The sequence below is a fragment of the Xiphophorus couchianus genome, chromosome 20 (assembly GCF_001444195.1).
Source record: "Xiphophorus couchianus chromosome 20, X_couchianus-1.0, whole genome shotgun sequence".
NCBI classification, from domain to species: domain Eukaryota; kingdom Metazoa; phylum Chordata; class Actinopteri; order Cyprinodontiformes; family Poeciliidae; genus Xiphophorus; species Xiphophorus couchianus.
The window spans coordinates 721,014-748,045 of record NC_040247.1 but is presented as its reverse complement, the minus strand read 5'-3'; the positions used below and the strand labels follow the sequence as shown (position 1 = coordinate 748,045).

The 27,032-nt window shown below is 38.3% G+C and overlaps 1 protein-coding gene across 8 annotated transcripts in view; it reads left to right on the top strand.

The window, feature by feature from the left end:
• slmapa (sarcolemma associated protein a) overlaps window positions 1-24,549 on the top strand; it is a 62,080-nt gene extending 37,531 nt beyond the window's left edge. For 2 of the 8 annotated variants that reach the window (XM_028002053.1, XM_028002060.1), the window contains 17 exons: window positions 186-323; window positions 2,769-2,937; window positions 4,118-4,156; window positions 5,808-5,939; window positions 8,682-8,744; window positions 11,946-12,005; window positions 12,764-12,838; window positions 12,918-12,998; window positions 13,330-13,389; window positions 14,742-14,867; window positions 14,951-15,025; window positions 15,101-15,201; window positions 16,086-16,290; window positions 16,372-16,489; window positions 17,603-17,774; window positions 17,856-17,990; window positions 23,166-24,549. In XM_028002053.1, the coding sequence (XP_027857854.1) occupies window positions 186-323; window positions 2,769-2,937; window positions 4,118-4,156; window positions 5,808-5,939; window positions 8,682-8,744; window positions 11,946-12,005; window positions 12,764-12,838; window positions 12,918-12,998; window positions 13,330-13,389; window positions 14,742-14,867; window positions 14,951-15,025; window positions 15,101-15,201; window positions 16,086-16,290; window positions 16,372-16,489; window positions 17,603-17,774; window positions 17,856-17,990; window positions 23,166-23,261 (1,845 nt within the window). In that variant the 3' untranslated portion in view covers window positions 23,262-24,549. Of the gene's footprint in view, window positions 1-185; window positions 324-2,768; window positions 2,938-4,117; window positions 4,157-5,807; window positions 5,940-8,681; window positions 8,745-11,945; window positions 12,006-12,763; window positions 12,839-12,917; window positions 12,999-13,329; window positions 13,390-14,741; window positions 14,868-14,950; window positions 15,026-15,100; window positions 15,202-16,085; window positions 16,291-16,371; window positions 16,490-17,602; window positions 17,775-17,855; window positions 17,991-19,939; window positions 20,028-23,165 lie in introns of all 8 variants that reach the window. The other 6 variants (XM_028002054.1, XM_028002058.1, XM_028002056.1 and 3 more) reach the window with 6 other exon arrangements.
• The last annotated feature ends 2,483 nt before the right edge of the window (window positions 24,550-27,032 follow it).

The following is a 27,032-nucleotide window of genomic DNA, read 5'->3' as shown; positions in this document are numbered from 1 at the left end:
CAATTAGGTGAACAGTTTTATGCAAAAACCTTTAAAATTTTGTTAATCAAGATACTTAGATGGAGAAAGTTGCTGTTTTTATGACAAATTGAGCCATAAATCATATAAAAGTTGAATCATTGTGTTTGTCAGCTGAGCTGCGGCTGCTGTTGTCTGTTTTGAAATGTTTGTGTTTGGCATCGCAGCGGTCGCTGAGCAACACGGAGGACGAGTGCACCCACCTGAAGGAGATGTCTGAGCGGGGCCAGGAGGAGCTGCAGGAGCTGGCCAACAAGTACAACGCTGCCGTCAACGAGATCAAGGAGCTCACAGACAAGATCAAGGTGACGTGCTCAGAAACTCTGAAACAAACCACTGCCTTCCCTGCGACTGGGCGATACGGCTTAAAATTAAATCTCATTTTCCATTTTAAAAGGTTTTTTTCTTGCTTTCCTTTCTAAAGATGAAATTAGAAGGTATTTTAAAAAGTGACTTTTATTCAGTCATACCAGCTGTGAGTTGTACGACGGAGTTTCAGAGAGAAGTTTTGATTAATTATGACGATATAGTTATGATATTAGTAGAATATAAACTCAATTTTACTAGAAAAACATTTTAAAATTAGGAGAAAAAAATCTTCTAGAGTCATCAGGATCTGCAGCTCAGTCTGCTGTTCTTTCTTTGGAATAACTTCATTTGTTGCTGAATCATTTCAAAGTCCTGCTATTGATAATAATTTGAAGCTGATGTGTTGAAATATGAAGTATTATCTGTAAGTAGGCCTGTCGCGATAAACGATAAATCAATTAATCGCACACTACCGACGTCATTTTAATTATAGGGATTATCGTCTCTTCTGACCTTTTTCTCTTTCTGTTGATGACACTGAATGAAAAAAGGCTCAACTCCGGTGCTCTCCAATGACCTCTGACCTCATTTCCTTTGTGTAAAGCCCAGCGATTGTCGGCCCATTTTTAAAACCTGACAGGCCAAACATTAGCCGACAGAAATCCTTGGTATAACGGTTCGATCGGGTTCGGTCCTGCCGTGTGGTGTCCAACAATGGGCACAAAATAATGGCTACAAGTTCAGTGAACTAATTTTAAAACCAGGCATTAATCAATGCTTTACTGCAATCTACCTGCAATGCATGTGGCTAGTGTCAGCGTAAAGTCCTGACTGAATGAAAATCATTATAAACTATTTACGTCACGTTAACGAAGAACAGCTGAAAAGTTACCGGGTTTATCAACTGCAGTATTTCGCTCCAACTCCTCCTCTTGTCATTTCTATAATCTTTGCATGTTGAATAAACATTAATGTTGTTTCCACATATCATCTCCAATGTCCGCTTGCGCCGTGTCAGCTGTTTGGGATTCCCCTCCGTAATTTACCCTCAGAAAGCAGGGAGGGGAATCCAGGCTTTCTGATTGGCTGCCTGTCACATTCAACAGGCTGCGTTAAGATCCCAGTGGGGAAAAACCCTGATTTAGATCGGAGCGATGATCTACCATAACACACCACACAATCTTAGAAAGACCAACGATCTAAGATTGTTGTAAGGGGAAAAATAGGAGCAAAAAATCATGTAGTGTGAACTATTGCATCAGGTAGTCGATGTGCCCATCTTCTCTATTTAAATCTAATTATTACTGAAGGGCAACATAATATACAGACTTCATAATCTGCACTCTTGGTTGAATGCAGTATTTATTTACACTTTGGCTTTATGTTGTTTAGTTTTTTTTTCCAAGTGAGTTTTTTGTTAATGGAGACTGAGAATCCATTTTATTTTTGTTTTTGGTTGTTTTGTTTATTTTGTTTATCAGCTCCAGTGTTAAATATTCTTTTGAAAATAAAGTGTATCTATCTTTGGCAGGAAATCACATGCATTATTACGTAATTTCCATTAAATCAGTGTAAAAAGGTCTTCAAACAATATTATCGTTTATTGCAATAATTTTTGAGACAATTAATCGTTCAGCAAAATTTGTTATCGTGACAGGCCTATCTGTAAGGCCTATACCAAAGATTCACTTCACAAGATGGCCAACTTTCCTCATTTATGTTTTTATTTTTCTTGTTGGACTTCTTATAAAATTATTATTACTTTATTCTCTTAATGTTACAACTGTTTTCTCAAATTATTTTGACTCTTATGTTGTACAACTTTTTTTTTGGAATGTTATAACTTATAACTATAACTACGATTACTTTAGTAATCATGCAATCTATTGATTATTCTGATGATTAATCAAGTAATGGAGTAAACAATTTGATAAAATGAAGTATGGGGAAACAATAACGGCAGTATTCATGTCAGATATCAACATCGGCCCAAATGTTCACAGATAATTTCTCTTGAGGAATTTTGGTAATCTAGGTTCTCGAATCATTCAAGGAATATTTACAACTCTAATTATTACTTTATCCTTTTACCTATAAATAAAAAATCTTAGCCTGGTCCCAATACTCCTTTATTAAGTTGACCTGAATTCAAAGTGTAAATAAACAGTAGCTGTAATACAAGATGGCCGCCCTGGGCATGCTGATATCACTGAACTATGAAAACAAAAAGAGTGCATTGAGTTAAATATCCCAAAACTTTGCCTAATTGATCAAATCGATTTATCAATTATCAGGCAGATCTAAATAAATTTTTCATAAATGTTTTATTTATTCAAACACTGCTCTCCTTCGCTGCTATTGCTCCTGTGTTCCTGGCTGGTTCCACATTCTTCCTGCTCATTTTCTGTCCCTTCACAGTTGACCTTCTTGTGTCCTTGCAGGCGGCGGAGGGCAGGCAGGAGGAGCTGACGCTGCAGGGAGTGACGGAGAAGCGGGAGCTGGAGATGCGGATCGAAGAGATGGAGGAGAAGGAGCAGGTTCTGCAGGCCCGCATCGAGGCTCTGCAGGCCGACAACGACTTCACAAACGAGAGGCTGGCCGCCCTCCAGGGTACACACCCACACACACACACACACACACACACACACACACACACACACACAGAGTTATTGTTATTCACACCAACGTTCAGCGCCTACAAAAGTATTCACACCCCTCGACAGTCTTCACATTGTTTCCTCAAACTTTACTGAATATTACCTGATTTTGTCCAAGTAGTGGAAGGAAAATCCTGCAGGAGTTTCAAGTTTTTGCTAATAAAAATGTGAGAAGTTTATAAGGATGTGTATGATCTAGTGTAATTTAGGACAGAATCTGGTCAGTCGATGGAAAGCAGAAAACAGGAAAATATTGTTATCTAAACCTAAAGCCAACTGAATCTGTTCAGACTTGAGTGATTTTGCAAAAATTATCAAGCATTTCAAATATAAACATATCTGTAATATATGACAATTCACTTAAGCAGTGAAATTGGTTCTTAAATTTGCCTAATAATAAATGCACCTGTACTCACACTCACGGTGTTAATCATATTTTATTTATAGGGTTGTGTTCGTACAAAAGAATCGTAACACAAAATGCTTTAAAGTTGAGATTATAAATCAGAAAACATGATAAATTTACAAACCTTTAGAGATTTATCCCAAAAGATGCATTCTTTAAAGCTGGGACTGCAGTGAAAGTTGGTGACTGCCATTTATTTATTTTGCACTTATATTTTTTTATTTATTTTATATTTTTATACTAAATTTTGGTTTTTATTTATTTAATTTTTTAATTTATTTCATATTTGTACCTATTTTTGTTTAATTTATAGTTTATTTTTTGTTTTTATTCTTTTATTTCATCATTTTATTTACAAAGTTTAATAGTTCATATATTTATTGTATTAATTTTCATCCTAGAAAATATTTTGCTAGTAGATCCACTCGGTGTTGGAGTGTGACATAAAATCAGAATAAAATACTGCAACATTTTGGGGTTTTATTATGGGTGTGAATACTTATGTCAGACTCATTCGGTTGACTCTTACTATGAATTAAAGTTATAACTATAACGTTTGTTTTTAATCAAGTCTTTAATGTAAAATCTGACTCGTTTATCCATAAAGGAACTAAATACTGTGATATCAAACACAAAGACTTTTATTAAGCTTTAAATCCACCAGCAGCGTTGTGAGGTTCTGTTGGTCAACTCTCTCCTCTGCTGCTGCTGTTGTTGTTGTTTGCAGTGCGGTTAGAACAGCTGCAGGAGAAAAGCAACAGTATTGGTGAGTCCATGTCTCTGGCCGGCTCTGGGGACAACGTGTCCTCTCTTCTTCACCGTCCGTCTGCTTCTCTTCTTCATCCTGCACTAATGATGCATGGCGACTTCCTGCATGAGTTGTTTTCCTTTTCTGTAGCTCTCTGTTCATCTGTCTGCTGTGTGTGGTGGGAATCTGGCTTTTCTTCTGTTTTCATTGCGTTTATTTGGGTTCAAGCTTCGTGGTTCCTCTGGTCCGTAGAGGCCGACATGTTGGGTCACTTCGAGCTTCGAAATGCAGCTTGTAAAACGTTGAATGTGTTCAGATGAAGCGTTTCTAATAGTTTTAATTTAAAAAATATCATCTTATACTAATTTCCTTGTTCTTAAGGCAGATGAGTTGGCTCCTTCTGCTCTAAAGAAATTTTTTTTCCAGTTTTAGTTTATTTTTAACTTTTTTTCTAATCCTAAAACAAATTTTAATATCAGACAGTAATATTTAATTATTTTTAAAAAGCAGTTTTCAAATAATTTTCATTATTAAAGGAAACAAATATCTCCAAACCAGTCTGGCTCAGGGAAATGATAAATTAACAGGAAAGAAAACTTTGCCATATTTTTGGAAAACCCTCATAAAGTGCATTTAATTAACGCCACAATTTTGAATGGTCCCAAAATAACCTTCCATTGGGTGTCCAAAGTGCGGCCCGGGGGCCGTTTGCAGCCCTTGGACTGATTTCAGTCCGGCCGCTGGATCACAACGTTGGTTCAGCCCAGATGGTTGATCTGGATTAGTTAATTTTGAATTTATGCGGGACCTTTTAATGTAAGTTACACCACCTACTATTATTCTTCTGTTGAGAAAACGGAGCTGAATTAGAAAAGTAATGATAAATGTCAAATTAAAGCTTTTAAATCTTCTTTTTTTAAAATAAAAGCTAGTTAAGTTTTCATATTGTATGAAAATTATAAAAATATGAAATGCTTACTGAGGCTTTATTTCCACCATTGATATAAACTGGATTTATTTGGTTGTTTCAGGGTTTTAAAGAGCGTAACATAAATATGTTTTAATTCTGATTGATTTTAATATAAATTGTTTGCGCATACTCCTCCCTCTACAGTAGCTGTTGCAACATGGCATTTCATTAATTCAGTTAATAATCTGAGGATCCCCCTCCTAAGAGATTAAATTCAGTTTTCCTTTAAAAGGTCTGAGATTAGAGGATATGAAGAAGTTTGTTGTGCAGCAGCCATGTGCTGAAATCCACGTGGATCATGATCGTGAGTCTGATTTGTGATGATGCAAGTAACTGCTGGGTGTGTTTGTTTCTGAGGCAGCTTGTCTCAGGGGGCATGTTGGCATCTGTCGGATCCAAACTGAGCTTCTTGGATAATCTGGGTTGTTGTTTTTTTCCCTACGGTTTCAAACTGTCCACGGCTTTGTTTTTCCTTCCTGTGGGTTAAAAGAAGCTTTCGGTCACTGATTGACTTCTGGTGATTGAATGACGACACTGTCCTGTGAGCCCTGCAGGTGACTTGCCTCACTGCACACTTTGCACACAGTAGCCACTCTGCTGCAGGAGCCTGCCCTGATTTTTACTGTGTTCTCTGTGCATGTGTGTGGCTGGTAAACCTTGGACAAAACGGTCTATATATCTGATCTGGTCACATGACAGATGTCTGCCCCGGATCGCTAGAGGAGCCTGTGGAAGTCAAACAGAACCTGCAGACCTCTGAGAACCGGGACGAAGACGAGGCGGAAACAGACACCGATGATGGTGCAGTTGGTGAAGATGGAGAGAACGATGGTAGATTAATTATCATAATATCAAAACGTCTGTTTTGATTGAGACTTTAACAGCTCTCTGAAGTAAAACATGAAGAAATAAGCCAGTAGGATGAGCAGAGTCTGTTATGACACACCTATAACCATCCAGCTTTACTTGTAGTGTAAAATGAGTTCATCACTTTACTCATTTCTTCTGCATTATGTTTGTTTCTTTCACTTCTACCTTCTGTTCTCGATCGCTTCAAACTATTAACATTCTAACAACCGAATATTTAGCTTCACACACACACACACACACACACACACACACACACACACACACACAGACAGACACAGACAGTGACTTGTGAAAGTATTCACACCCTCTTGAACTTTTTCCAAAGTTTGCCATATCATAGCTACAAACCTCAGAGGGTTTTATTCTGATTTTAGGTGATAAAGTAGCACAAAAGCTCAACGTGGTTTAGAGTAAAAATATCCGGGGCAACCAGAATCAAAGGTCACCTTATTAATAAATAGAACTCACCGATAAGTTATTTAAATTGCAACTAACTTTATTGAGAAAGCAAAACTTAATTTTTTTTTTACAAAAGTGGGCAGAGCCTAGACACCCCGAGGGGCGTGGTCAAGTGCAGCCAAAGAAAGAAGGAAGCGCTGTTGCCAACGTAATGTCTTTGTCACTATTTTTAGCACCTTTTCAGACTCTGTAGTGACTTTATTTTGAAAAGACGACAAATCTAGCAACTTTGTTCTGTGTTGTTGGAGACTTTGGTGATCACGTTTGAAGCAGAAGTTGCTCTGCAGTAACTGTCCTGAGCGAGAGTCTGACCCTCGGGCTTCCTAAGCGTTGTAGTCAGTGTCACAGTCGTTGTGCAGAAAGGAGATCCGATCCACTACTTGTTCACGTTCCAAATGAATCACACATACAAGCCAAAAAGCGCTATCGATAAACGCTTTCCGTTCTCACTAGTCCAGCTCCTGACTTGCCACCGGCGCCGTGCGTCTGAGCAGAAGGTTTTAAACCCAAATCAGAGGCTGACGGATGTGAAGATGTACCGTGAGTAGCGACAAAATTCAACTGCACTAGACATCATTCAACCCAAAGAGGGCAGCACAGAGACAGTTTAGGCAAAAATATCACAGAATTAAACAGATTTGCATCAAAATGTCAACATTTGCACAGAAACATAAAGATGTCACTCTTTATGCCAGTGCAGACAATTTATTTGCAAAAAATAAATGCAGATGTTTTGTTAAAAACAACTAACCAATTCCAATGAATCAGCCGATATATCAGGCATCCCTGGTTGGAATAAAGCCAGTAGATTTTATCCAGTTTATCACCAGAAGAACTTACTCTGCATCCAGATTTTAACTTCTAGCCTACAAACAAAACTCTAAAATTGCTAAAGACCCTGAATTCTCCATCCACTCTTTGAAACATGACGGTGGCAGCATCATCCTGTGGGGATGTTTTTTTTTTGGGTGTGTGATCACCTGCTGTAAAGCTTTATTCTCCTGTAACATCAGTAGCATTACTCTTTTTTTTTATATGCTAGCATGCCAAAATAACAACACAAGAACTAGGGTGTCAAATAATTTAATAATTTATTAATTGTTAACTGGAGTCAAAAAAATCTCCAGACTCAAAAAAGGTCAACCTCTGAAAGAACAGAGCAGTGACTGAGCCAAAACTGTACAAACATATAGATACATTTTCATTTAAAATAAAAACTTCTTTGTAAATATGTTTCAGTCAAAGTGCCTCAAGTGGCAGCTTTAGCTTCACCTGGTTCAAATTCACTAAAAGAATGATTTATTTATTATTGCATTTAAAAAATGCTTTGCTTAAAGGAATCAAATTAGTTGTCTATTTAGATTTTTAATGTATTTCTAAAGTTGTATAAAAAAAGGCCTAAGTGGTTAAATAGAAAATCTCCAATTAATCATCAGAATAATCGATTACTTTAATAATCGTTGGCTCCAGTTGTGAGCAGGAGGTAAAAAGGCTCTCAGTTAAAATCCCAACAGGATTCACTGAGATTTGTGGTGGAAACGTTTCGGAGGTGTGAGAACTTTTAAAAGTGCCAGCTTTGGATTGAGCCTCTTTCTCTTGTGTGAAACACCAGCCTCAACGTTTGCTGTCTTAAATCTGTTTTTCATATTTGAATGGTGATTTGGACATTAAAAAGCTCCATATATGGATTCTCCCATTATGCCTCAGTGTGGCTGTGTTGGATCTGTTAGTTTTGTGGTCATGATGTCGGACCAGGCTGTTCCTTGTTCTCATCCTGATGAGGTCACAGTTGGGAAAAGACTGTGAGTTTTACCTCAGCTCTTTCTGGCTGTGATTTCTGTCCTGTCTGGCGGTCGGTCGTCTTTCTGTCTCTTGTTTTGTTGTCTGTCAGCGTTATGCGTCAGCTCTGCCATGCTTTAACCGCTTGAATCTTTGTTTTTTCTTTCTGTCGCTGAGTCCTCTCTGCGACTGTTCCTAATCAGTGTAGCGTTGGGTTTTAGGAACCCATTCAGCTCTACAGCTGCTTTTGATTCTGCTCATTTAAACTAGAAAATCAAATTTTACAATGAGGCATAACCAGAGCAAGATGGCGGGAATGGTGTTCTGATTTTCCCACGCTGATGACAGCAGTCAGCCCTCCTCCAGATGAGATATTTGTGTTTCTGTGTGTGATGAGCAGAATCAAAACTCTGAGACCAAAGTGGAAGTGGTCGAAGTTAAGTCGGTTCTTCTTGTTTCCGTCAGACAACTGTCATGTCAACAGTGGAGAAGACTCGACTAGAATCCCACAGTTGATTGAGTGTCCGCGTGAGTACCACCATGCTTTCCTGCTGTCCTCTTCCATGTCCACGATGCTGCCCCCTGCAGGCCTGTCAGGAAATGACATTAACAAGCTGGGGGACAAAAAAACTGTCTACCAAAGTCAGGATTTAGATTTTCCAGTGAAAACATCAGAACATCCATCCATCCATCCATTTTCTGTTCACCCTTTGTCCCTAATGGGGTCGGGAGGGGTGCCGGTGCCTATCTCCAGCTACGTTCCAGGCGGGAGGCGGGGTACGCCCTGGACAGGTCGCCAGTCTGTCGCAGGGCAACACAAAGACATACAGGACAAACAACCATTCACACACACACACAACCCTAGGGAGAATTTAGATATAACAATTGACCTAACAGTCATGTTGTTGGACTGTGGGAGGAAGCCGGAGAACCCGGAGAGAACCCACGCATGCACAGGGAGAACATGCAAACTCCATGCAGAAAGACCCCGGCCGGGAATCGAACCCAGGACCTTCTTGCTGCAAGGCAACAGTGTTACCAACTGCGCCACTGTGCAGCCAACATCAGAACATGAACTATATAAACTATATATCTCAATTTTCTTTATTCTCTGACTTTAACCAATAGTTTGAAGTAAATTTTTAGCAAAGAAACACATTTATGTTCCATTTTGTTTTTGGCTGTTCTGTTCTTGCCACTGTATAAGGCACACCTTGTTGCCATGACAACTGTCTTAACCCTTCATTGCATAGATTATAAGTTTTAGGTTTTATGGTTAATCGTGATTAATTGATTATTGAAAGAATTAACTAATTTAGTAATTGATTAATCATTAACTGGAGGATGCAGACTAAAAAAAGATAATTTGCAGAAAGAACAACACAGAGAGGATTGATCTGAAACTGTACAAAAAATATAAACACTTTGCATTCAAGTTAAAAAAAACCTGTCTGTAAATCTGTTCTACCCAGAACTCCTCTAGTGGCAGTTTTGGCTGCACCAGGTTCAATTTTTGTAAGAAAATTGAAATGAGTGAATTTATATTAATAGTTGCAATCGCAACTTTCTGTAGGGAATTTTTACTTGCCACTAGCTGTTGGTTATATCCCAAAAGGAAACTAAATGTTGTCATAATCAGCCAAGTATCTTCAGAGAGCCGTTGTGGATGGTGAAGCTGTGGGCAGGAAGAATCTCCAGTAACAGTCAGACTTGCAACTCGTCTGAAAAGGCCTCTGACTGAAGACTGTTGCTGTATGACGGCTAGGCCTGTCACGATAACAAATTTTGCTGAATGATTAATTGTCTCAAAAATTATTGCGATAAACGATAATATTGTTTGAAGACCTTTTTACACTGATTTAATGGAAATGACGTAATAATGCATGTGATTTCCTGCCAAAGATAGATACACTTTATTTTCAAAAGAATATTTAACACTGGAGCTGATAAACAAAATAAACAAAACAACCAAAAACAAAATGGATTCTCAGTCTCTATTAACAAAAAATGTACTTGAAAAAAACTAAACAACATAAAGCCAAAGTGTAAATAAATACTGCATTCAACCAAAAGAGTGCAGATTATGAAGTCTGTATATTATGTTGCCCTTCAGTAATAATTAGATTTAAATAGAGAAGATGGGCACATCGACTACCTGATGCAATAATTCACACTACATGATTTTTTGCTCCTATTTTTCCCTTTACAACAATCTTAAAACGTTGGTCTTTCTAAGATTGTGTGGTGTGTTACGGTAGATCTTCATTGCTGCTCCGATCTAAATCAGGGTTTTTTCCCCACTGGGATATTAACTCAGCCTGTTGAATGTGACAGGCAGCCAATCAGAAAGCACGGATTCCCCTCCTGCTTTCTGAGGGGAAATTACGGAGGGGAATCCCAAACAGCTGACACGGAGCAACCCGAAGTCCAGCGTACATTGGAGATGATATGTGGAAACAACATTAATGTTTATTCAACATGCAAAAAATATAAAAATGACAAGAGGAGGAGCTGGAGCCAAATTGCTACCGCAGTTGATAAACCCGGTAACTTTTCAGCTGTTCTTCGTTAACGTGACATAAACAGGTTCTAATGATTTTCATTCAGTCAGGACTTTACGCTGACACTAGCCACATGCATTGCAGGTAGATTATAGTAAAGCATTGATTAATGCCTGGTTTTAAAATTAGTTCACTGAACTTGTAGCCATTATTTTGTGCCCATTGTTGGACACCACACAGCAGGACCGAACCCGATGGAACCGTTATACCAAGGATTTCTGTCGGCTAATGTGTGGTCTGTTAGGTTTTGAAAACGGCCGACAATCGGCCTACAGCTCTAAGATGGTGTAGTGTGCTGCTGGGCTTTACACTGAGGAAATGAGGTCAGAGGTCAGTGGAGAGCACCGGAGTTGAGCCTTTTTTCATTCAGTGTCATCAACAGAAAGAGAAAAAGGCCGGAAGAGACGATAATGCCGATAATTGAAATGACGTCGATAGTTTTAATTTATCGTACGATTAATCGATTTATCGTTTATCGCGACAGGCCTAGTGACGGCCTCATGACATGTCTTGACATGCTAACGGCTCCATTTCCAGGCAGCAGAGATGATATTTCACAGTATCGTTTTTCTGGATAACACCATCGGTGTTTATGCTCTGCTAATCCACCTCATTTGCTTTTTCCGCTCCGCTTTAAATCTCTGAATGGTTTGAAATCTGGGCAGAGAGACGTTGGAGTCAGGGACATCGGAAGTTGTTGATGATCCAGAAAACGTTTGTGGCATTTTAGCTTCAGTTTTTCTGTTTGTTTTTGATGGAGCTAATCATCACTAACGCAAGAAAATGACAACTACAGATCGGCAGTGACTCGTTAGCCAGTCAGTTTGCTCCTCAGTAAAATTATAAGTCTGAATCTGACCTCTCTGAGTGATAATATAAACACAGAGGGAAGTGTTGCCATAGAAACCGAAGCAACAAAGTTTGTGTTGCTGCTAAAACCGGTTAGCATGACTGTACATCTTTGCTCCTTCAGGAACTAACTGGCTCACTTCCTGATCAGCCTTTTAGAGGTTTTTATCCCAATGAATTCAGAGTTAATTCCTAATGAACTACTGATGCTGCAATTTGATACAATTTCTGCCTGAAGATAAAATAATATTTCTAATTCTCTGTATATTTTTATTCTTGTCAACAAACTTGTTTTGTTTCTGTTCTGTTGTTTTTGCAGCCGTCAAGCAGCTGAAGGAGAACGTCTGCTCTTCCATACACAAACTGGCCAACTTTGATGGTAGGAGTCAACCTGCTTGGGTAGAAATAAGGTTGAAATTGCCCTTTGATGGTTTTTTAGAAATATTGTAGCATCTAACATACCAAATGTTTTATATAATAAACTTTAATTTAGCCATACTATAAGCAAAGGCCTGGTTTTAAAACAAAGGTTTTATTTTACTCTTCCAGCATGCAACATGAATACCAGAGAAAAGACAAATTTTGCTAAATTGTCCCAGAAATTATTGTAATAAAGAAAATTATTTTGATACCATTTCCATCTCATATAAAGATATTGGCATGATAATGCAAGTTCTCCCTCTAAGACGACAAACTTTAATTTTACAAGGAACACTCCACACTTTTAAGTATCCTAAATAACAACCAAAAGCAATAAATAAAAATGAAATAAGAACCACACACAGCTGAAACCATAATCAAAAATGAACAATTAAGTCTCTGTAAGCAAAGTTGCCCTTCAAAAAATATTAGAATGGATCAAAATGGAAAGTACTAAGCTCATTTTAATTTACCTAACCCTATTATGATTAATTGATTAATTGCTTATTGCAACAGGCTTACAAAAGACTTATTTTAATCTGGTATAAATGTAACAAATTCTAGAGTTTTCAAAGAGCCCAGAGTAATTATTTTATTACATAAAGTGATATTATTCTACAAATTAATATATTGGTTCTGATTCGAGATAAAGCAAAGAAGCTATCTGTAAATTAGCATCGATGATGATAAAACAGGACTGTTCCTGGATGTTTGCAGAAGTGATGGACGCCCACCTGCAGAACAACCAGGCGCCAGAAGACGACCTGCTGGCCAGCCCCGATCGCCTCAAAGGTGAAGCTCTCTGACACGACATCACCTGAGCATCACCTGTCAGTCTGCTCACGTTCCGCTCACGTTCTGCTCCCAACAGGAAACCAGATGGACGCCAAAGAGTCCGACATGTCCGACACGCTGAGTCCCAGCAAAGACCGCAGTAGCGACGACACGTCAGGTCAGCAGAGACCAGGAAGAGGGATTTCATTTTTAAAGAACTTTACTTTTGTTTTTTAGCTCTCCATCATGTTATAATGTTATTCCCTCATCAAAGACAAACCCGGAGTGTTGCCTTGATTCTTTCATGCATGTTTGAGAAATCCTATTGTCTCCATGGCAACCATTCAGCTGTGAAAAATGCCTGGTTGGTCCTAGCTCCGCCTTCGAGGTGCAGCTCCTTCTCCAAGCTTCCGCCTCACCGAGCAACCCTGAGCTTTTATGAGAATCACTTTGATTGCACCTCATCATGTGTGTTTTAATTTGGTTTCTGTCCCGTTTGTTGGTTTCAGACGGCAACATGAACGACCAGGAGCTGAACGAACCCCAGAACAGAGTCGCTCTCCTCAAAGGTAACGCTTTTCAGGTTTGGGGCAGAAAAAAAAAAATTTTTTCAGACTTTACTCAGTTTTCTAAATGATACAAATAAATAAAACAAAAATAGTGATTTATTTACTGTTTTTCACCTAAATGTATCTTTTGATTTTCCACATCGAACATCCGATTTATCCAGATTTTTCATTATTTTGAGTTGTGGATGATGAGTCTCTAACAAACACTTTTAAAAAGTTGTGTTTAGCTGCCTTTTAGACCTCTGGATCCTCCTGGATCAGCTTTAACTCCAGCTGTGGTTCTAGTTTATCCAGAACTGACAGATTTGTAAAGTACTTGATTTCTGTATAAAGTCCCTGAAAGTGTTTGATATCAAACTGCACAGTTTTGTAATAAAGTGGAATCTAACGTTAGATTAAAAGCTTAAATTTGGAAAACGTTATTTACAGTTAATGCCAGATATTTACATACACCTAAAAAAAAACAAGGATGCATTTTTTTCCTCACTGGAGAAAAAAAAGAAATTCAGACATAAATTTTTGCTGTATTTTAGTTAACCGTGTCCCTGCTGTAGAATGTATAATACTGTCATTTATAGCAAAATAAATTATCTTTTCTGTAGTTCGTTTGTATTGTTTTCATCTCCAAAGTGGTTTTGGAATAGCATGAAGGAAAAGTGAATAAAACCTGGTAGCAGTTTGGCCAACTGATTTTCAGAAATGTTTTAGATTTTAAAATTCAGCCATCTGCAGAATCAGGAGCCAAACGGACCCGGCTAACGGCTGGTGGTTTAAACTTAAATGTCCAGAATGTCCTGAGAGAGCGGCTGAAGATTTCAGTCTGAAAATGGTTTAAATGGAAATGCTGCTTTTTATATGTCGTTGTTGTGCTTAAGCAATTATTTGTGATTAATCGATTGTTGAAATAATCGTAAACTATTTTAGTAATCGCTTAATTGGAATACACAGACTTAAAAAAGTCAATTTGATGAAAGAAAAGTCAAAACTAATCAAACAGTCTGTACATTTAAATTTAAAATAAGAAAATTCTTTTGTCTGTTAATCTGTTCTCCCCAGTGTTTCAACTTCCTGGTTCAAATCATGGAAAAAACTAAGCAAAAAGAAAACTAATCCTATTAGGTATTTTTTGCTATTAATCAGTTAATCCAAAAAATAATCACCAGATCAGCCCTACACTTGATTTATATCGTTTATTACAAATGATCACGCATTTACTAAGGGAATATTTTATTGCATTTTGGGCAATGAAATATTTCTAATTTCATTCTGCAGAATGTGCCAATTTTTTAATAATTGATGACTAAAATAACTGTTAGTTGCTTTGCTTTGAATGTTTTGGTTTGTGTTTTTAGCGGAGTTGAATCGAGCCGGTCTGGACGCTGGAGACACGGAGAACGTCATCAGCTACCTCCACAGAGAACTTCTGGAAGCCCAGGACTTGGCCAACACCGGGAAGCAGAAATGTCTGGAACTACAAGGTAGATTCCCTCTGACTGATCAGACAGCTGTCTTCTGGCTCTTTGTGTTTTAATGTCGAAGTGTTGGGACTCTCTGTCTGCAGCTCTGCTGGAGGAGGAGAGGAGGAGTAACTCCAAGCTGACCGAGGAGTCGACCAAACAGATCCAGTACCTGCAGAGTGAGTACGCGAGTTAGGAAAACATGCGGCGGACGAGTCTGGGTCTGACCTGTCCCCTGGCTCTGTGTGGTGCAGCTCAGCTCGGGAAACTGCAGGCCGACATGGAGGCCCTGAAGGAGCAGAGGGAGAGCACCATCTGCAGCACCAGGGAGGACCTGTACTCCGCCCAGGAGGAGGTACCGCTGCACCGCCTGAAAACTAAAACAAAAAATTCACATAACACAAAACCTTGACACCAGTTTCAACTGTCAAACTGTGTCTACAGTATCTCTGCATGGATTCCTGTCTTCTTAACATTATTTTTGTCAAAAATTTGTCTTCCAAAGCAATCTCGCATATTCTGTTAATCTTTTGTCTCGCAGGACCTTCCTGTCATGTAAGACTTTGCGAACGTCTTCATTGCGTTCAGTGACTCAAAGTGGTTGCAGCTACCGCTAACTGCTAACAAGCCCATGCTAGCTGTAACTCTGACAGATCCTCAGTAGAGCAGGTGTTTAAATTAGCTAATCAACCACCGCACTGCTGGATTAGCTAATAGCAGCAGTAGTTATTAAACTACAGCGATCACTTATTAATAATCACAAAATAAACATCAAATAAATATATAAAACTGTAATGGACTGGATGTTCTGTTTTTTGTGTGAAAAATGTTTGAGTATTTTTTTGGGGTTGAACCCTGATATACTGTATGTAGTTTCAGTTGCTATGGAAACAAGTCTTTTGTAGCATAGGCGACACAGAGTGACAAAACAAATTCAACAGTTTTCTGGATTATTTTTCCTTTTGCTGTGGCGCACTGCACTCGGGTAATAATACCAACATGTCCGGGTTTCTTTTAGCTAACAGTTGTTCTGCCGCTGCAGCGCGGCTTCGAACGGCATGCAAAAGAATCGTCTTTTTATCCTCCAATCTTTGAATGTTAACAATAGTCTATAACGGACTAAGTGTAAATTATTGCCGGTTGGTCGGACGACGTTTTTAGAAGGATTTTAAAAAGTCTTGAATTTGCCTTGGTGAATCTTGGTGGATCCACTCATCCTGGTTCTGTTTCGGCTGTCAGATTCTGGTCCTGCGACACGCCATGGAGACGGCCACAGCCGAGCGTGAGCGCGAGATCGCCGCCCTGCAGGCGGACCTGGGCGGCGTGCGCACGGAGCTGGAGCACTGGAGGAGCACGGCAGCCAAGTACGAGGAGGAGATCAGCCGGCTGCAGGAGGCCTTTGCTCAGCAGCAGCAGCAGCAGAACACGGCCAGCCAGCTGCAAGGTGGCGCCTGCGCCTGCGCCTGCATCGACATCTGGCTGCGCCGCGGAAAGCTTCACGGCTGCTCTCTGTTCTCTCTTCCAGAGGAGTGTGCAGCTTTGCAGCAGCGCTGTGCGTCTCTGCAGCAGGACTGTGACTTTCTGAGAGCTGAGCGGAGAGACCTGACGGACAAACTGCAGCACCTGGAGGCGGAGCTCAGCAGGTACCAACACAAAGTCCGCTCAGCGTCTGTAGAAAGAGCTGCGCTCTCATTAAAGCACAAAATGATGAAATAAAACATAAAAATCTTTGTAGAAATGTTTCAGTTGTGACTTCTTGAAATTTGGCCTTTTTATTTCATATACAAAGAATAACGAGCTGGTGTTTCTGAAAAATAATCTGAGGATAGTTAAGGGAAAAAATCCTATCACATTGTGTCTCTACACGGCAAAAACACTAAATATTACCAAGAATCTTTGGTTTAGTATCTAGTGCAGTACTTTAGTACATTTGAAATAAGACAAAACTAACTTTGAAGTAACTTTTCAGCAGGATGGAAGCTAATTTTATAAATCAGTAATTCCTTAGTATGGATGAAAAAGTACTAGTTCCACTTGCAGATTATTTCACTCAAATGAAAAACGTTTTTATAGATGAAATAATCTGCTCATAAGACTTGAACTTTTCCACCAATATTAAGGAATTATTGACGCTAAACAAGCTCCTAAATCTTGGCGAAAAGTTACTTGTAACTTAGTTTTGTCTTATTTCCAGTGTCTTAGGATATTTAAACCAGAAACTAAACCAAAAATGCTTTTTTGGTTTAGTTTTGTGTTTTTGCAGTCCACAGTGTGGGGTTGTAAAATACAGTACCTCTGCACAGAACATTCGATAATCAATAATATCACTGAACTCCGATCCAGAACCGCAACGCATTCTGGGAGGTGTAGGCAGAGGAAAGGCTTTAGCCGCTCAACCAGGTCGGTGGCATCGACTCACTCACTTTAACCTTTGGTTACCTAGCAACTCTCACTCTTTGGTTACCTGGCAACAACATGTTGAGTGACTGGTGCAGCAGCAGTTTAAGGTTTCGCCTCATAACTGCTTGCTTAAAAATAAAAATAAAAAAACAACTTGAAGTGGAGTGAAAACTGTGGATCAAACAGGAAAGGTCACAAAACCAGTTTGCAGGATTTAACACAAAAAGCTGATCAATAATTATTGATATCAACTGATATGAAATGCTTATATCGTCCAGCCCTTTAACTTCTCGTTCTGTTGGTGGGCTACTGGTTCCGGTTCTGGACCTGAATGTGTTGTTTTGTGTGGTTTCCAGCACCAGGGAGCTGAGTCTGGTCCTCAGCAGCAGTCTGGAGTCTCTAGAGAAGCGGAAAGAGGTTCTGCAGGACAAACTGGGTTCTCTGGAGAACCAGCACCTGGAGGACGCCAGCCGGCTGAAGACGCAGCTGGACCAGGCCCAGGCCCGAACACACACCCTGCAGAAAGAGGTACGCCACCGATCCGCCGTTCGCCACGGCGGTTTGCAGACAGGAAGTGACGTAGGTCTGCTCTCTCTCGCCCCGCTGCAGTACGAAGACACTCAGTCTCAGCTGTTTGACCTGCGGCGGCGCTACGAGAAGACGGAGCAGGAGAAGCTGAACATCCACCAGGAGCTGGAGCAGTGCCGCAGCAGCCTGAAGCTGCTGCAGGACAAGACCAGCTCTGTGAGTCCAAACAGAAATAAAATCTGCTGCTGGCTTGGAGGATTTTCACTCCCAGCTTGGATTGATGAGCCCAGAGTACAAATAAATGTACTCGAGTAAGAGTGGCACTACTTCAGCATATTTTTACTCAAGTAAAAGTCAAATGTAGCCGTCCAAGAAATTACTCAAGTAAGAGTACAAAAATATATATTTTAAAATATACTCAAGTGCCGATCAAATTATCAATCATTTCATATTTTAAAAATTACAACATCAGACCAAATTATAAAGTTAAGTGGAAATTTTAGCATTTTAAAGACGAAAATGACAATAAATCATAGAGGTAACAAAATCAGGCAAAAAATGTTTTTTAATCCGATTTTTTTTCAATGTAAAAATGATGAAACTAACAAAACCTGCAGGTGTGTTTCTGTCTGGTGAGTTTCTGCTTAAAACATGTTTGACTTTCATTCAGCAGGTAGAAAATCCAGAAATTTTACTCAAGAGTAGAAATACTTTATAATAAAATTGCTCAAGTAAAAGTACTACAGCAGAGTAAAAATACTATAAAGTTTTTGGGTTTTTTGTTTTGTTTCTTTTCTTCAAAAAAGTTATTCAAGTAAATGTGATTGGGTGTTGATAAGTATGTAAACTGCCCCAGAGTTGGGTAGTTGGGTAGTTACTACCTGACAGAGTTAGTTACTACCCAACTCTGTCAGAAAACGGTTTAATGATTTAAACTTTGTTTAAACAGGTCAGATTAGCTGCTTTTTTTCTTTCACCAAGAATAAATATATTTATTTATTATTATTATTTATAATTTATTTATTCTTGGTGAAAAATGATTTATTTAATGAATTTATTTGTTCACCTAGAATAAATAAAATCCCTCCTCCCTCGTTCAGCTCACTTTGTTTAGTTTTTGTTTTCCTGAGCTGATTTTTGAACAAGCAGCTTCTTCTTCTCCTGCTCCTCTTCCTCCTTTCCAGCTGATGTTTGTCTTTATGTAACACTGAGCTCTAGAGTAGGTTGTCAAAATAATCTAAACTATAAAAGTTATTTAATCAATGATATATTTGGGGACTTATTGTATATTATAAGTTTCATGTCATAACAATTTAGATTTTTTGTTTTGATGATAAATTCCCATTAATGATGATCAAACTGCCCCTATTGTAGTTTTACTACTTTCTCCACTGTTTGTTCAATGAAAGCATCAATACATATTGATCAATACATCTGAAAATACAGATGTATTGCAATTTAGTGATTTAATTCACACTTTACGCATTACAAATAGGAATATTTTTCTAGAGCATTATTTGTGTTTTTGGGGCCTTAATTGCAGTCATATAGTAAAAGATGTAATAAATAGTTTTTATCGTTATCCCAAGATAAAACGGCACAGTAAGTGGTAAATATACAACATAAGAACATAACACTGTAAAGTTATTAACATTATTTAACAAACGGTTTTATTACGCAGCTCTTTTTGTCTTTGTTTTGAGAAACATAAATGACTGCTGAATTCCTATCAGTTTTGCTTGAATAAGGAAGTTGAATTATTAATTAAATTGTTTAAAATGGCTTCATGACAATCCTACTCCTTAGTACTGCAGAAAGTTTCCTTCTTCTGCTGAGGATGAAAAACATTTTTAATAAATTCAGCTCCTTAACAGACACTGGAAATGCCTGAAGTCAAATAATGTGACCAGAATTAGATGAAATGTGTTTGAGTTCACTCAGCAGAGATAAATAAGATTAAAACCAGTTTGTTTATATTTGTTCATGTCAGCTGATTTCCTCTGGTGTTTGGGATGGTAAACAGGCAGCTCTTCAGGATGAACCCACTCGCCTCCACCCTCCTCTGTTGCCCCTCCTGCCCCGCTGCAGCTACTCCATCCTCCATGTTGTTTCGTTTGGTTGATTTGCTGGCTGATTTCTTCTTATCCCTCCCTTCCTCCCTCTAGCCATCCATATTGCAGCCTGTCCAAGCCATATTCATGGGCCTTGTCCTGGCTCTGCTGTACTGGTGTTTCGGCCAGTTGTGGTAGAAAGGTACACACCGACATGAGTCTGTCCCGCTGCCTCCATCTGGCCGTCCGTCCGTCCGTCCGTCTGTCTGTCTGTCTGTGACCTCTGAAAGGAAAGTCTGCTGAGGTGAAGTCATTGTTCCGATCTGGGATCAGTTCAGGGTCACAGATTGTTCTGATCGCAACACTTTGTGTGAAAAATCATGATCAGATGTTTATCATCACTTTTTCCTCCACAAAGCTTCGTACGGAAGAGGATTAGGGCCACTAAAGAAAAGTTTTTTTCTGACTTTGTGGGGTTTTTTAAATTCTGACTTTTTTCCGCCCAGAATTCTTTTTATTTTATACTTTTGCAGAACCACGACTGATAATTTATATTTTAAGCTTATAAACGTGGGCATAATGATTAATCACAGCACCAGAGTGTGATTAATCTGATGAAATGCTTGAATTTATTTAGAATTTGTTTTGGGTTTATTTCAGATCTAATGGACAGAGAAAAATAGAAAGTTGCTTTGCAGAAACAAGCCAACAGTTTATTTCTGTTTTTACACCTGCAGAAAGAGAAAAACCTAAACAAATCCGAGAAACCATGGCAACAAACATGCATTTATAATCATTATTATTGTTATTTCACTGAAAAATAACGGTGCGAATTAATACAACAGCAAATATAATAAGCTTTGGTCGTTTATCAGACCGATACGATAATTTATCGATATATTGTGCATTCTGAGTTGATGCTAGCCTAGCAAACACGTAACGTTCAGGGTCACTGACTCGGCTGGGAAAATTGAACCCTGAACAGAGATCAGCAGGACTTTGACTTCACCTCCTGAACTTCCTCTGAGGACTGAATGTCCTCTTCTTCATCTTCATCATGTGTGGAGCATCTAACGGCTTGGCCGTCATTCACACCAAGATCCTGCAGGGGGCAGCAGACTCCCAGCACACATGAACCCTTTATTTAAAGGGATACCACCACGCACTGTAGAAGCTACTTTAACCTCAATAAAATGACTAAAATTAAAGCAAATTTTACATAATATGATCTGCCTGAGTGTGTAACACTTTTCAAAATAAAAGTCTGAGTTAGAAATGATTTCATTGTGAAATATTCTCAGATTTTAGTGAATTTAATCATGAAACATTACTAAAGGAAACACCCTTCACATTAAGACTGAATTGTTTTTTATTGTAATAATGATATCTAGTTATTAATGGTCCAGTCAAAGCCCAGACGTGCTGAGGCCAAACTCCTGGTATCTCTTTAAATCACTAACATCTCCTCCGTTCACCACGGCTCTCTCCTTCATCCTGTTTTTATTTTCTGCAGGATTTGTTGGTCCATTAATCACTTTTCTTTGGTTTGCTGCATGCCGTTTGCTCCTTGCTGTTTGTTTGCAGGTTTTTTTCGTTTTGCTCTCAAACTGATTCACTGGGTTTTGTTTCCTGCAGCCATTGGCAGATTCATTTTCACTCCCGTCGTTTGCTTTTTGCTTTTATTTGGTGCAGCTTTCTCTTTTTCTGCTTCTGTTCTTTAATTATTTCTTCTTTTTGTCTCCTGCAGTCCTAAAAGTGATAAATAGGATTTTCCTTTTTGGATATTTAGGTTGTTTTTATTAAATTTATTTGCATTCCTCCTCCTTCTTAACCATCTGAGGGGAAGATCTCATTAATTAGCCTTTCCTTCATGTCACAATGTTTGCAGAGCGCTGCCTGTTCTCAGCAGCTGCACATCTGTTGTGCGTTTGAACAGATGACAGGAGAATTGAAAGCTTGGCTCGGTCTTGAACCGCGTTCAGGTATCTGTGATAAACGAGCCGGACCTGGACGGTGCCGAGGTGCGGACAGATTTTTATGAAGCGGAGAGAAACATCCGTTCTGGTCGAGGAGAAGATGGAGAAAATTCAGCGTGTTTAGGAGTTCAGACCCGCAGGAAAAGAAATGAGGATCTGGATCCGATCCGACCAGAACAGCAGATACTGCAGCTGATTGAGACGTTTTATTTCTAACAGCTTTATTCACTTCAGTTCTCATGTCAACAGAAGGAGAGCATAGAACATGAAACTCTAAATTATCATAAAATCAGCTCAATAGACCTTGACACATTTTGCTGGATGATAAATTGTCCCAGAAATTATAGCAAAAAACAAAACATCTGGTTTTGGGGCCATTTTCAAGTAATTAATGGCAAGAACACATTCTGAAAAAGATCAATACACTTTCAGTTTTAAGGAACATTTGGTGCTGGAGCTGGAAGATATTTTAATTATCCAAAGTAAATAAACAAATAAAATGAACTATTAAGAGTCTGTAAGCAACAGTGTCCTTCAGAGTAAGAGCTGCTTGAGACCAAAGCACCAGAATCAAGACTTTTGTCATCCAGTTTTTGGTAGAAGGAGAGAAACGATAAATCAGGCAAATGGAAATGATTGAGTTTGTTTTAATTTATAATGTGATTAATTTATTTATTGCGACAGGCGTAGCAGTAAACAGAAAGTCCAACCCCTTTTCAGCTTTTCAAGGTCCTGAAATGATTTCAATTTCGCCTCAAATTGCAGAGAAACTCCCAACAGATTCGCCGTTTATCAGCACTGGGAATCACAGCCACCAACCCGACGTGGTTCTGTTTACAGAACCGGTGTCCAAACTGGAAAATTTAAACTGTAGGCATGAGTTGTTGTGTTTTAGTTTTACCTGCTCAAATTTATTATAAAATCTGTTATGATTAAAGATCCAAAACATAAAAATCAATTCTGACTTTTTATTAAAAGAAAAACAGGAAAGATTTTCTGGAGTCATCAGTGGTTTTTAATTTTGCTGGCCACACTTTTACCATTCTTGACTTCTGGTTGACGGCATAAAAAAGTCATTTCAAGAGCCTGAATTGGCCCACAGGCCACACTTTGGACCCCCCTGATTTATAAAGCATGCTTCATTTTTTCAGCTGGATTGTGACCCGGTACCGCCTCAGGTCCCATTAAAAAGATTAGAAACATGATTTTAATTTAAAAATAGAGTAAATATCATCTTTTGGACTGACTTTTATCTCTTCTCTCATCCTTTAGGGTGATTTTCTGACACTCTTTGGTTCTTGTTGGGTTTGGTTCTGCTGACTAACTGGGTTTGGTCCGTTTTTTTTTTTTCCTTCCCCTAACAGAGCGGCTGGAGCCCCTGGATGCCGGTCATCGCAGTGATGGTTGCCGTGACGGCAGCTGTCCTTTACCCCAACCTGTCCAAGAGCAGCGCCGCCTGAGACGCCGCCGCCGCACCGCTCTGTGTAAAAAAGCAAAAACAAACACACAAAAAAAGAAAGAAAGAAATATTGTACATAATTGTAGAGGGAACGTGGAGGTCGTGTTTCCTGCAGAGGACTCGGATACTTCCTGGTTTATTTTTTTGGAGTTCTGTCATTTTTATCTTCTGATTCTGGTCGGGTCTCTCTGGGTGACGAAGCGCCGAAGGTGAAACGTTCCAGCTCGAGTTTTTTTTTCTCTTCTGAAACATTTACAGATATTTATATCAAAAATCTGCATCATTTACTCCAAAAAAAGAAGAGATCTCCCTGTTTGTTTTTGGAGCAGATGATTCCACGTTTGGTTACTTCCTCCAACAGTTAACACTACCAGTCTGGGAAACAATCCGCTGGAAAGCGTTCACACCGAGGCGTCACGTTTTTGTTCTTCTTCGGGGAAATTTGGGGTTAAAACTTGAAGCCAAATTGTTGAAATTCAGATTAATATTTTTTACTTTTCTGTTTTGGTTTTTAGTTGTTTGTTTTTTAGGGGGTGCAGGAATCGGGGGGTTTAAGTGCCTCTGATGTTACTAACAAACACTGCAGTTTGTGTGCAGAGAAACACACATTTTGACCACCAGAGGCCCGTCGGCGTTAAGAGTCGGACTGCGATGTCATCATTTCGGCAAATGAAAACAGAAAATCTTCACGATGTTCATAATTTATCAGAGAACGGGAAAGTTTTGGTCATATTGGAGCGAGAAAAAAAAAGTTAAAAATGCTTCCTGCTATGATTCTTCAGAGAAAATTGAACTTTCAAGTCCAGATTAGAGAAACAAACGTATTTATGACAGTTTGAGTCCAAATCTTAACGTTGAGTTTTGTTTTTTTAACACATCTAAGCGCGTCACAAACAGCTAACATGGCCGCCGACCCGCAGCGCCCGGGCCTCTGAACGTTTGTTTTTATTCTTCAACAGTAACGAGCTCTGTGGGTTTGTGTCGGTTCACACGTTGGCCAACGTTCGTCATCGTCCGTGTTAATCTGTCTCGTCTGCGTGTCGATTCAAATAATAATGAATAAATAATAATAAAAGACAGCGAACAAATATTCCTGATGTTTGAAGAAAAAACACTAAAGTTACAGAGAGAATTGTAAAATAAAAGGTTGATGAATGACGTGCGACTAGACTTATTTTGTTGAGACTGTTTAGAGTTATGAGAGGTGAGAGCTGTTGTAGAGAAATGTTATTGAATATATGCAGAGAAATGTTTTTGGATTAAAGTTGTAGCAAAGCTGACCCACCAAACCCGCCTGCAGCCTCTTTAATCACTTCTTATTCACTTGGACCAGTGTTTTAACTGGAAATGTTTCCAAAAACAAGGTTCATTTTTCTGTTGAAGCTCAAAACGAAAGCCCAGGTTTCAAAATGCATTGAGAGCAGCAATCTAAAAATATCACTTTATATCATTTTTAAATGAATAATTAGCCAGATTAAATATTAATCCTACTGTGAAGCACGGCGGTGGTAGAGTCATGATTTGGACTAAAACCTGGAAACTGAGCTGAAGCTCCAACTCTTACCAAGTGCTAGTCTATTTTTTAATGAAGATAAAACTAACTTACAAGTATCTAATAAAGCTTGTTTTCAGTAAATAATAACTTAAAATGTATTTTTTTTAAAGTGCTAGTTCCATTGGCAGATTATTTCACTTGAAACACATTTTCAAATGTTTTAAGTGTAATAATTTGCCATTTCTATTTAATCAATATTTAAGAATTATTTGCTGAAAACCAGCTCCTCTATCTTGCTGAAAATTTAATTATAAGTTAGTTTTGTTAAGATATTTGCTCTAAAAGCTTGTTTTTGCAGTACGATGACTTTAAATGTCCCTTTGTGTTGAATAATTTTACTTGAATTGTACCAAATAATTTACTATATTTTGGACAAATGTCCTACATTAAATGGTAAACATGGCAGCAAATTTTCAACAAAACGTCTGAAAAAGAATCATGCTGCTACAATGGTTTAGTCAAAGTTTTCTTTCTCCTTCTGTAAAGTAGTAAGTTTTAGTATATATTTTTTAAAATAATAAGAATTTAACAAATTTCTCTCTTTTGTGGAAAAGTTTTACCTGAAGTCAGAAATCTGGTGAATTTGGGTTTCGGTTTTCTTCTTCTGCTGTTTCTAAAACTGACGAGCGAAGGACCAAGAGTCTCTGAGACGTTCAGTTTTTACAGTGAAGACCTGAACAGCAGACGGGTCCGGACCCGAGTCCTCGCCGTTCCCCGGGCGTCTCGGCACGACAATCCGGCATCAATCATCGAGCCGGAGGAGGAGACGGCTGGAACATGTCTGGGATTTAGAGATGACGCATAAATAAATCCGTCTGCAGCTTTATGAAAACAAAATGTTCTGGTTTATAAAACCAAACTTTTCTGTCATTTAGTTCAATAAAATCCAACTGATCCCTTTTCTTAAGACCAAACTGTTTATTTGTTAATAAACCAAACTTCTCTTTTTTATTATTATTATTTTTAAGTCAAACAGTTCCCTCTCTTTTAATATTCTTTATTTATTGATAAAAAAAACCTTTTCTTTTAATAAAACCAAGCTGTCCTCTTTTCTTAAATAAAATCAAACTGTTTCCTCTTTTTTTCTGAAGAACAATTTTTTATTATATTTTTAATAAAACCAAATTGTTCTCTTTTTTCTTATAAAAGTCAAACTGTCCTCTTTAAAAAATAAACACCTCCCTCTTTTGTTCTTTATGATGAAACTTATTTTATATATTTTTTACTAAAATCAAACTTCTCTTTTCTGCTGTTTTCAGTCCTGAGGTTTTAATATAAACTCCATTTTAACTTTAAATCGTCTCATATTTGCTGATTTAACTGAACGTGATGAGGAGGCAGAACCTTCATCTGGTTCTGAATCGATGGAAGCCGATCAGATCAAACTTTATTGATCTGCTGGGCCTGAAACAGCAGAAAGCTTGATGTCAATAGTGACTCAGCAAAATGGACCTTCAAGGTCTTTTTATTTTACTCCTTTTTTCCCTTTCCAGTGATGAAGATTCATATTAAATTTTCAATCAGAATACATTTTAAAACGTTTTATGCTGCTAATATTCCAGAATTCTCTATTAGACTATTATTACTCACAAAAGGAAGAAGCAAAAACAGAAAATACATTTCAAACTAGGTGGATGTTTTCACTCAAACGCACTTTTATATATAAATGTTTAATTTGACACATTTGTAATTTTGTTATGAAATAATCAAAACGTGAGTTATAGTGCTGTAGGTTCTTTACAAAGTTGATTTTGACATAAAACACAAGATATCTTGTTTTATATAAATTAAAAATACTTTATCAATCCCAAAGGGAAATTAAATTTTAAGTCAAAAGTCATTTCAAAGTTTACAAAGACAATTTTGAATTTACAATTTATATATTAAAATATTAATATACATTTTATATTATTTTTGTTTTTGTTAGTTCATTTACGTCTACAACTTTTTAAGAAAATTTTATTTTAACTGAATTGAATAATTAAGGAAAAACATAAAATATAAAAAAGAGTATATGTTTGTTGCAAGAGTTGCCTCATTCATTCTGGTAAAAATGCTACAAATCAACTCCCTGTTAGTTTTATATGTTAATAAAGTTGCGTCAGAGCGCATCGTGTATTCTAATATCAAAGTCGGAAAGAAAAACATGGGTTAATCAGAGGAAGTTGTGATTTCCGAGCCGCAGTGAACGCAGCAGCAGCCTATAGTCTGGCCGAG